Here is a 10,677-nt window from a genome sequence, read left to right as displayed (position 1 = left end):
CCGATGATCATGTGAGTTTTTGTCAGCCAGTTGGTCATTCTTATCTGTTCATTTTGGTTACTACTTGCTATACTTCCATTACAAACGTCATCACTGCGAGAGCAAGGCAGAGTTCCCGAAGTAGAAACATATGTAACGGATGAAGTAGACCGACTTATATTTAATTAAGGAATACTTCCATGACAAACGTTATTACCGCGAGAGCAACGCAAGAGTTCCCGAAGTCGACCGACTACATAGACACGGAAAGACACAAACCAAATAGCACACTTAGACATAGGACGGACACACTCACTCGACTGCCACAGAGACTTATTTGGATAGGTCGCAAGCTCAGCTATGGGTTTCTCCGGCAAGCATCAGAGCTCAGCCGCAGATCTCTATGGACTTCACGTCGGGCTTCTTAACTTCCTCCTTGGGGACAGTCACAGTGAGGACGCCGTTCTCCATGGAGGCCTTGACCTGGTCAACCTTGGCGTTCTCCGGCAGCCGGAACCTCCTGAGGAACTTGCCGCTGCTCCTCTCCACGCGGTGCCACTTGTCGTTCTTCTCCTCCTGCTCCTTGTTTCGCTCGCCGCTGATCTGAAGGACCCTGCCTTCCTCCACCTCCACTTTCACCTCCTCCTTGTTCACCCCGGGGAGGTCGGCCTTGAAGACGTGGGCATCGGGCGTCTCCTTCCAGTCGATGCGGGTGTTGGCGAAGGCGGAGGTTTCGCTCGCGAAGCCGGGGCGCGTCTCGCTCAGGGAGCGAAAGGCGTCGAAGGGGAAGCCCTGGAAGGGGTCGAAAACGTCGAGAGAGAAGGGATCAAAGATGTTGCTGCGCCTCACGATCGACATGGTTGCAAATGCCTTCGAAGGATTTCTAGTGGTAGCGTAGGATGCGTTGCTAAGCTGTGGATTTCTTTTCCTTGTTCTTGGTGAGTTGAGTAAGTACGATGAGCATTTATAGGCTCGGATGGATGGGTCCTGAAGGCTCCAGACTGTGCTCGTTGCTGCTTTTGTCGACGCCATGTCGTCAGCGGGGCTCTCGAAGGTGCTCAGGTCTTCCATCGTCTTCCAGTATATTTCACTTCTGTTCTATTGTTTATTTTGTTTTAAGCCGTCTGATGTGTCATCATCAATCATTAGGATCGGTTCGAACGGTTTCGATTTTGATTAGAATTGTTTTTTTTATTTTTAATTAAAATTAATTTTAAATATAAAAAATTATAATTTTAAAGAATAGGCGTATAATTATGACGAGTGTAATGACTTAAAAATGATATAAAAATAAAATTATAAAAAAATTTAATCAAATTAAATGGTTATTTGAAGATTCAAATCCAAGTTAATTGATTTTAGACATAAAGATTTAACCTCCTAAGGTAAAATGTTTTATGTGTTGTTTTTTTATTATATTTAATTGATTTAAAATTAAAATAATTGGTTTGGAATTGATTGATTTCAATCAAATCATAATAATATTAATAAATAATTCTTTCGACGATCAAGATTTCATCCAAAGGATTATCTTACTTGGTCTATCTGGTCCCACCAAAACTACGTGCACATGAGAAGAAAGGCGTAGAGGCTTCTCGAAACGCCCGGAGCACCAATGTCTCGTTTATTAGTGGAATAGATATACCACGCTGGAAGCAACCAATGAGACACTTCCAGATGGACTGATCTATCGCCAACTATAAAGACACTCCCACCCTCACTTTGCGACACCAGAGCGAGTTTGCTACATATCTCAGCTTCAAGAAGCAGACGCAGCGGCAGCAGCATCTAATATGTCTCTCGCCCACAACTTGTTGTTGGGTTGTCACAGCAACATCTTCGATGCACTCCGTGGCTTTCCCTCGGATGACTCCGGCGCAGACGACATCCGCATGGACTGGAAGGAGACCCCGGAGGCGCATGTCTTCAAGGCCGACCTCCCGGGGGTCAGAAAGGGGGACGTGAAGGTGGAGGTGGAGGACGGCAGGGTCCTCTCCATAAGCGGCGAGCGAAGCGGGGATCCGATCGATCACAAGGAGAAGTGCGAGTGGCACTGCTCGGAGAGGAGCCGCGGCAGGTTCTACAGGCGGTTCCGGCTGCCGGAGGATGCGAAGGCCGATGAGATGAAGGCCTCCATCGAGAACGGGGTGCTCACCTTGATAGTGCCCAAGCGGCAGATGAAGAAGCCCGAGGCAAGGTCCGTTGAGATCACAGGCGGAGCAGCGAGCAAGAAGAGGGGCAAAGAGAAGGACGTCGTTTGCTGCAGCTTTTGGCCTCTCTGATTTGGGTGCAACTTCGAGTGACTTTTGTGGTGTAATTTGCACGTAAATATTGGTTTGTGCGTGGTGAGAATGTACAAAAGTGCTTTTGGAATTACAAATCTTAACGTGTTCTACGTATGCTTTGACGTGTATTTTATTTCTGCTATTAGATGCCTTCACTAATGAATGCTAATTATAAATAATTGGATCTCCTCAAGAGTTTGTCGTGGACAATGTGATCTTCCACGTACACACATGATGTGGACGTACACGCAAGTATGAGTTCCGTATATTTAGGTCCAGAAAAATCTGGAGAATCCATCTGGACTTCAACATTCGTATAAACGTCTTGATGACCAATCCTTTACTAGTTGGTCAATTACGAATCAACGTTCTTCCAAGCGAATCACCAGCGAACGATCCAACATTTGGGTCTTCAACGTGCTCCACGGACCAATCCAATTGATGCTGAATTGTGGCCGTTCCAACACGCAAATGATCCCTTCTGCAGGAAATGATGGTGAGGTCAAGTCACCGAAAAAGAATATTATAATATTTATAATATGTGAACGCAACCATAATTATAGAAGAAAGAGTGGAAGAAAATAGAAAAAAAATGTTTTTTGAGGGTCAAAAATGTTTTTGGAAATATATCGCTGAATGAAAATAGAAATATCGAGGTATAAATATACCACCCGGTAGCCGGTGATTTGCAATTCGAAGAACAAGAAACAAACTGTTGTCAGCGGCAGCGGTCGATTCAGTCTTTCTTCTTTCCTTCGTCTCGCTTTGCCTCCTCCGTCTTCCGGAAATTTTTGCTCGAACGAACCCCTCCGTTTCGCCTCCTCTTCCTCGAAGGCTACCATGGCGCCCTTCTCCTCTTAATTTGATCCGTGCCTGCCATATAGCACTTCTCGATTAAGAGCTCTGTGGTTTGGAACCCGAAAGATCGAATCTGCTGCCGGTTGTTTAGCTGAAGATCTCAGCGTCATGCCGGGTGATCTCCACGGGCCGTCCCTTCGCGATCTCCTCTGCAATGCATGCGCTGGGGCGTCCGCCGGTCGGTTTTTCCCTTTCTTCCCTTCTTTCCCATGAGATCTTCCCTCTCCCCCCTCATTCTCTACTTGGAGTTTATTAGAGTGGTAAAATTTATTCTTTTGGATTTACAAATTGGAGTTCATTTGAGTATGATAATAAAAAATAATCGAAAATTTCCTTTTGAATTAGGGGTTTGAGGTTTTTCCTTTTTTGTCTGTTAGGATTTGAGAATCGGCTTCTTAATTTGTCTGTTCTAATAAAGACGAAGAATGGTTGCAGGGATCATTGCAGCGACGTTTGTGTGCCCGCTGGACGTGGTAAAGACGAGGCTTCAAGTGCATGGATTGCCCAATCTTCCACAATCTTCGCGGCGGGGTATGCTCTTCTGATTTTTTTTATTTTTTACTCACTGTCACTACCATTCTCTTGTGAATTAAGTGGTTTTCGATCTAAAGTTAGAATCTTGCTAAGATAATTTTAGCTAGTTATGGTCGAAGCAATTTCCTAGATTGGTAATATGGACGAGGGATTATTGCAACTAATTGTAGCCTGGCAAAATGTTGGGTGAACATTAACTAACACAGCTTTGCAGTAGGCTTTGTTGCTAACTTTTCACATGGTGATCAAAGCATGAATTAGGTTTGACGACTTCAAATTGATGTATAGTAAATCATGGCAATCGATGTCAGTTTCCTATTATGTAAGCTTTGTGGTCCAAGACAATGATGGTTATGTACAGTATAGTAGGATCATTACCCTCTAACATAAAATATTAGCACGATTAATAAATATCATAACATATAGATCAGATGCAGTTTTGCTGATTAAGTTGCTTGTGGACTTTGTATAAGACCAGTGTAGGTTGTCATACCACAGCTGTATGTTAGTGACCTGTCTAGGGAGCTTATCAAAATATGCTTTCTATTCTTGTTTTCATAATGGTTTTCTTCATGATCATGCTATTTTCCAGTTGAATTTTGATAGTAGATGATCTTTTCACTAGTTTTAATATGTTCTCCACCAGTATGTGTTTCATTGTTCTGGTTGAGGCTTGCAATAGATTATCATTTACTACTATTTGAATTATATCATCCTTGCATCCATCAAGTTCATTACTGGTTAAGATTTTGAAGTGTTTGATTTTTTTTATAATTAGGAAGTCTTATCATTTCAAGCTTAGAACAAATAATTAGGAAAGAAGGATTTAAAGGAATGTATCATGGCCTTTCTCCGACAATTTTAGCGCTACTTCCAAATTGGGCAGTGAGTATTTAATCTTGCTTCCAGTTCCTCTTCGTTTTGTTTATACATCTCAAACTTCTGAAAAATAAAATCCACGGATAATAGCTTTGATTTGTGTGGCTTCAGCTATAGGCTTTATTGTTATCTTCATCATAGATGAAGTGATTTATTTAGATAATGTTGTTTCAGTTATTTTGTTCTGATATCACTTTAACTTCTTTTCCAGGTGTACTTTACAGTTTATGATAAGCTTAAAGGGCTACTTCATTCACATGGTTGGTTTAAGATTTTCTTTCCACCATTTCCTTTGGTTGTAGTTCTGGGTTCTTAGAGATACAGTATGGTTTTTCTGCTATAGTCATTTTCATCATCAAAATTTTCCATGCCATGCAAGACTAACATGGACTAGAATTTCAGATGCAACTAAGGTAGACAATCAACTTTCGGTTGGAGCAAATGTTCTTGCTGCCTCAGGTGCAGGGGCTGCAACGGCAGTTGTGACCAATCCTCTGTGGGTTGTTAAGACCAGACTTCAAGTACATTCTCTTATCCCCTTCTCATCTGAGCCAACTTCATGCCAATTTTAGTCCAAGAAGCTTTAATTTGTTAAATTTAATGAGAAGAAAAGTATAAGATAGAACTTTATTTGTGAGTATGTTTCATACACAAACTTGTCTTACCATTATTTTGATGATCTTTCTCTTGTGAACCTTTGTACTTAATGATGCCAAACACTTGCATAGGGGGTTTAATCCATCTAGATTATTTGACTGTGGTAGTGTTTTCCGAGTTTAGCTCTTCTAGACTTCTAATATTTTCGGTTCAACTAGCAGCTCTGCAATGCTTGATGTTTCTTTTGTGTCTGGTGCTAGACTCAGAGGATCAGACCTGGAGTAGTTCCTTACAAAAGTGTAATGTCTGCATTGAGAAGGATTTCACACGAAGAAGGCATCCGAGGGTTTTATAGGTGAGTCAATTCTCTCCATGTACAACTAATTCATGAATTTTCTTTTCTGTTGGGATCTTAATTGTCATGTTCTTGGTGACTGATTTCATGTGGTTAACAGTGGTCTTCTTCCAGCTCTAGCTGGTATTAGCCATGTTGCAATCCAGTTTCCAGTATATGAAAATATCAAATTGCACTTAGCAAACAAAGGTAATAATATCTACCTGATAGTTATTCTTCTTCATTACATGGTGCTCTAATCTTAATTGTTTTCAGATAACACCACGGTGGATAAGCTCAGTGCTGGTAGTGTGGCTATTGCTTCTTCGCTCTCAAAAGTGCTCGCCTCCACAATGACCTACCCTCATGAGGTGCTCCTCCTTCCATCATTATTTCTTTGACATTTTCACTTTATTTTGGCAGATGCAGAATTCAGATCTAGAAAATCTATTTAATTCCAAAAAACTAGAGGGAAAAAGTGAAAAAAGATCTTCTTAAGAGAACTGTACATGAAGCACTGCCACTTTTTGAGCTGGATTTTCATTGATTTTATAAGAAGATTGGACTATTCCAGTCTGTCTACTTCCCCACCGTGACATACACAAGAAACACTGTGATGCCTTGACATCGTCAAAGTTGCCCTCATATAATGAACTGGATTTTCATTCTTCTTGACATGATGTTCTGTTTTAAAGCTACCATGACCAAGATGCCTTCTTTCTCTTTCCTTTTTTTCTGAATCATGTGGCATATTCTTTCTTCAGGTTGTGCGGTCCAAACTGCAAGAACAAGGACATGCTCGCAACTCTCTAACTCAATATGCTGGTGTCGTGGACTGTGTTAAGAAGGTCTTCCGGAAGGATGGCATATCTGGATTTTACCGTGGCTGTGGCACAAATTTGTTACGAACCACCCCAGCAGCTGTTATCACATTCACCAGTTATGAGATGATTCAAAGATTTTTGCATCAATTTGTTCCTTCTGAAGAAAGCCATCCAGAAATAATCCCAGATGCTGGAAGTCAGAAAATGAAGAGACTAGTTTGAAGCACCAGAGATCTAGTTGACAAAGAGAACACTTGCCGCAGGACACTGACTAATAATTCCCTTTCACCTTGACCTGGATCGGTGGCTCTACAATAGGAGTGAAAAGTCAAGAAAACTAATAAGCAGAAATGCTTAAGATAACAATTGATTTTGGTTGTATTCTTTTGCCACATTAGCATAATTGTTGTACTTTTTGTCTACTTCATAGAAAAGTAACATTTGTATTGATTAAATCATTTTGTTATGAGAATTCCAAGTGACAATCTTCACATGGTCACCTCAAGCGACCAGAGATATTGATCTTCATAACCCTTATGTTTATGTTCCTGCTTGGTTGCTTGTTATTTCTTCATTATGACCGGCTCCATTTGTATTGATTACCTAATTCTTTCAAATAATGTTGTTCATGAATCATTTCCATTTTTTCCTAAAACCAAATGAGGTGATGTGCACAACAATAATTCAAATAAATTTCTAAGGTCTCCAGAGTACTACTGTATGTATATCTCAAATTTGATCATCTAGTAGTTTCATTGGTCATTAGAATCATAATTAGGATGTTTCAAACTACATTATTTGAAAGAGACTCCTGTGCGGTCAGCATGCAACTTGTAAAACCTTCACCATTTAGAGAGTTTGAACACTTTCCATGGCATTTTGTCTTCCACAAAACTCCTGACAGCCTTCTTTTGGTACAATCAAGAAAGCTTTGATTGATTGATCAAGAAAATGGTGGTTGATGTGACTCTGTTTTGGCCATTTCTGTATACGTTTGGCAACACCAGGAAGCATGTCAAGAGCTTTCTAATATTCCTTCAACAGGATGATGGAAAACACAGAATCAAATTACAATTGGACTCGACAGATGGGATGGAGTGGGTGTCCAAATGCTTGCAAAGGACATCATTCTACTCCATCTTCCTCTCCCAAACTAATCTTCCAAGACAAAGTAACACAGAAAGTAAGATGATGAACAAAAGAATAGCCTCGTGTCTGCTTGCTTATTTTCCTATGTTCACAAAACAAGCAATCAGGGCAGATGATTTGTGCCTAATAAAACAACATATCGCAGCTCACACCCTATTGTGTTACTCAAAAGGAAGGCTGAGCAGGATCAGGGATTTCATAGTCTTCCAGCTGATACTCTATTGCATTCTCTTCAACTTCATGCCAGGGAAATGGCTCTATCTCACTTTGCTGCATCTGCACATCTGTCGATAAGCTAAATTGATTCAGAAACCCCCACAGGTAATTCAACCTATGCTGAAAACTAGCAATTTGATGTACTCACTCGCTGCAACAATGCTCTGGTCGAAGAATGCATCAGCATCTTCCAAACTATCCCAGTTCCGATGTGCTTCGCGAACCAGAAGGTTCACATAGGCCTGCAAGATAGTTGAGGCAGACTGTCAAAGATGATGAACTGCAGAGAGTATAGGCAAAGAGCTATCGCAGGAGTGCAGTACTTACTCTCTGAGGTTTGCTTAGGCTCTGCAATGTTAGTGTCATGTCGTCGGAGATGATCTCCACGACTTCGCACACGGCGTTGAAGACAAGGCTACACTGCGGGGCTCGGTGGACGTAACGCTTGTCGCCCACCTCGCATGTCTTGGCGTGAGCGACGGTTCCCTCCCACATCCGGTCGGACATCCCCACGCCCAGTATCTGATCCATGAGAGCAGAAGCGTCAGTAAGACTGAAAAGCACTTGGCGCGATGAGGAATGAGGCCGAGTTCGTACGCTGCGAAGGCGATGAGGGTCGACGGCCAGCAGCTTCAGGAAGTCTTGGACCGTGTTGATGTTAACAGCCGACAGCTTTTTGTGGAACGCTCCGTCCTTCCCAATCCTCTCCAGTCGCCATACCTCATCGCCGAGAGCTGGTGGGTAATGCTTCTTGTATACTGGGTTGCGATGGTTCCTTTAGTTAGCCTCCATTGGGAGCTGAATTGATGGTGCAAAAGCAGCAAGATCAAGGATTTCATACTCACGTTCTCCTCTGTGATCTTTGACCATGAAGGGCTCGGTGATGGCTTCTCTGATTCTTGGCGCGTTGTGGCTCCCGGGAACGACTCTGGCACCGATCCTGAAGTGTCGACTCCTTATCCAACTAGAATTGTCAGTGAAGCAGAGGTCGGAGATGGAAGCAGCGCCATCTCTCAATGTGACGTTGACGTCTCCTGTGAGCAGTGGCCTCTTCCCCGTCCTTTCCTTCACGATGTTGTTCTGGAACTCGGCGCCAGTCCAGTCCTCCTGATCCCCCGAAGGGAAATCTCCGTCCAAGACTACTACTTCTACCTTGAGAGGGGATGACAGAGTGGACAAAGGGACCTCGCCGGTGTGCACATCTACGACGACGATCTGGAGCGGCTTACTCTCGATGTCATCTATTTTGCTGCCGGTGAATATGGGAAGTGACAGCTGCTTGTTGAAGGTAAGCTTGAAGCTTGATGATTCTGCTGCTGCTTCGATTTGCATTGGGGTGGACCTGAGGAGGGAATCAATGTTATTGTCTTTGATCGGTCTCGCCATGAACAAAGATCAGATCTTGGATCAAAGACCAGTTGATTCTTTTACCTCTGAAACGAGCGCATGCTGTGGATTACTCCTCGCTCCACCTCCTCTTTCACCTATTTCGCATCAGAAGACCAAAACAAATCATTTAATCCTCTGTTTCTTTGTCATGAACAATCATTGATGCACTGCTGCGAGAAATCTTTCAACTGTTCATCGAGGATTAATTAACAATCGCTTGCATGAAATTAGAGAGATTTCAACGTACCACTCTGCGAAGCAGCGGCTCCAATGCGACGAAGAAGTTGTTCAGGGATTTCGCCATCATCGCCTCTTTGATGACCCTGTCAATGTTAAGAGGAAGAAGATGGTAACCATCAATCGATGCCACAAGATGCCTTTTTGAGGACTTCTTTGCGGAAGATGGAGGATATCATCATAGGCAAAAGCTTGCGCACAAATTAAAATCAGAGGAAGGCTCTCTCATATCAAAGAACCATTAAGCAAAAGTGATAAGAATGGTGAGCGGAGGAAGGCTCTTGAGACTACTAACGTCGAGAATGAAGGCAGGCGTCGCATCTGTTTCTCCTCCGACGGTTCAGACTCTTTGTCAGGGTCATCACGAAGCCTCTTAGCTGCCATTGCTGGAACAGAGTTGGCCGTGGAAGAGCTAAGGTTTAGAGGAAGAAGTCGTGAGGAGCAACCGAGGAATTCGGAGGTCGATGGCGGGGGGTGGGGGGGGGAGGGTGGCCATCAACTTATTGGGAACAGCCGCAACGGGGACGTGTGGAATCAAAGAGACAGTGGAACAGAGGAAGGTACCAGGAAACAACTCCGAAGTTAAGGGAAACGAGTTTGCTCCGTGAGAAGAAGAAGATGGCTTGTAATTAACTCCTGATGTGACGTCACTTCTTCCAACGGTCAACCGTCACGGCCTCTCTTTCTGATCTCCTCTCTCCGTTTCCCACGAACACGCGGTGAAGACCCGTTAACCGTCGCGGTAAGCACACCTCCTCAATGCAAAAAGGCTCTCAGATTAGAAGCTCTTAACGCACTCCGCCATCAATCGGCTGCTGAACGTTCCACCGAACCAATCGGATGAAGACATGAGGGCGTTAACTTCCTTGCCAACTCGCACAAGAAACAATTCGTGATGCAGAAGTGTCCAACGAAAACGATTTCATCAGTAGACTTCGTTGTAACAAAGACAAGGTGGAGATTCTTCTGCCGGACACGGTTTCTTGCATTGGCCTCCGCGTTGAGAGGAGCAGCAGCTGAGACGCGTGAACACGTCGGAGAAGACTTTGACGCCCCCATAGAGCATCGAAGACTTTTGGGCATCCGAAGGCACCGAGATCATACTGGACCGTTTAACGCGTCCGCTGGTATTAATTGTCCTCGTCCTTCGCTTTCATTCTGAAGATATCGCATGGCGAGACTTTTCAATCTCTCTCACTCTCTCTCTCTCTCGTGCTGCGCGTGTGAACTTGAGGAACCGAGTTGTTTTACGTACGTGGCTGTGTTTGACGTCTGCATGCTTGGACAGTCGCGCAGTGTCATCAAGTATTTTTAACATCTGATAGATCATTTTAGGCCCATGATTGCTCAGGTTAGTGAACACAAACCTTGTTTCTTGACCTAATTGTATGGTGGT

The 10,677-nt window shown here is 43.4% G+C and overlaps 4 protein-coding genes across 4 annotated transcripts; 2 read left to right on the top strand and 2 right to left on the bottom strand.

Moving 5' to 3' along the window:
• Positions 1–133: 133 nt before the first annotated feature.
• On the bottom strand, positions 134–928 carry LOC135598767 (18.1 kDa class I heat shock protein-like). The gene has a single exon (XM_065093066.1). It carries the CDS (start codon positions 835–837, stop codon positions 367–369), a length of 471 nt encoding a protein of 156 aa, XP_064949138.1. The 5' UTR covers positions 838–928; the 3' UTR covers positions 134–366.
• A 724-nt stretch (positions 929–1,652) lies between these two features.
• LOC135598766 (18.1 kDa class I heat shock protein-like) lies at positions 1,653–2,392 on the top strand. Its single transcript, XM_065093065.1, has one exon. The coding sequence runs from the start codon at positions 1,773–1,775 to the stop codon at positions 2,259–2,261; it is 489 nt and encodes a 162-aa protein (XP_064949137.1). The 5' UTR covers positions 1,653–1,772; the 3' UTR covers positions 2,262–2,392.
• Positions 2,393–2,955: 563 nt separating this feature from the next.
• On the top strand, positions 2,956–6,821 carry LOC103991957 (nicotinamide adenine dinucleotide transporter 1, chloroplastic). Its single transcript, XM_009411508.3, has 9 exons — positions 2,956–3,300; positions 3,558–3,653; positions 4,435–4,541; positions 4,747–4,795; positions 4,938–5,056; positions 5,393–5,487; positions 5,588–5,676; positions 5,743–5,837; positions 6,231–6,821. The coding sequence occupies exons 1-9, from the start codon at positions 3,231–3,233 to the stop codon at positions 6,510–6,512; spliced, it is 1,002 nt and encodes a 333-aa protein (XP_009409783.2). The 5' UTR covers positions 2,956–3,230; the 3' UTR covers positions 6,513–6,821.
• A 482-nt stretch (positions 6,822–7,303) lies between these two features.
• On the bottom strand, positions 7,304–9,763 carry LOC135598765 (protein SAR DEFICIENT 1-like). Its single transcript, XM_065093064.1, has 8 exons — positions 9,577–9,763; positions 9,292–9,367; positions 9,087–9,139; positions 8,501–8,997; positions 8,253–8,413; positions 7,983–8,177; positions 7,804–7,897; positions 7,304–7,723 (listed from the first exon to the last, which is right to left on the bottom strand). Exons 1-8 carry the CDS (start codon positions 9,663–9,665, stop codon positions 7,605–7,607), a joined length of 1,284 nt encoding a protein of 427 aa, XP_064949136.1. The 5' UTR covers positions 9,666–9,763; the 3' UTR covers positions 7,304–7,604.
• Between the last annotated feature and the right edge of the window lie 914 nt (positions 9,764–10,677).

Source organism: Musa acuminata, chromosome BXJ2-1 (assembly GCF_036884655.1).
Source record: "Musa acuminata AAA Group cultivar baxijiao chromosome BXJ2-1, Cavendish_Baxijiao_AAA, whole genome shotgun sequence".
NCBI lineage: Eukaryota > Viridiplantae > Streptophyta > Magnoliopsida > Zingiberales > Musaceae > Musa > Musa acuminata.
Note: the sequence above shows the minus strand (reverse complement) of the source record. Positions and strands in the feature narration are given on the sequence as shown.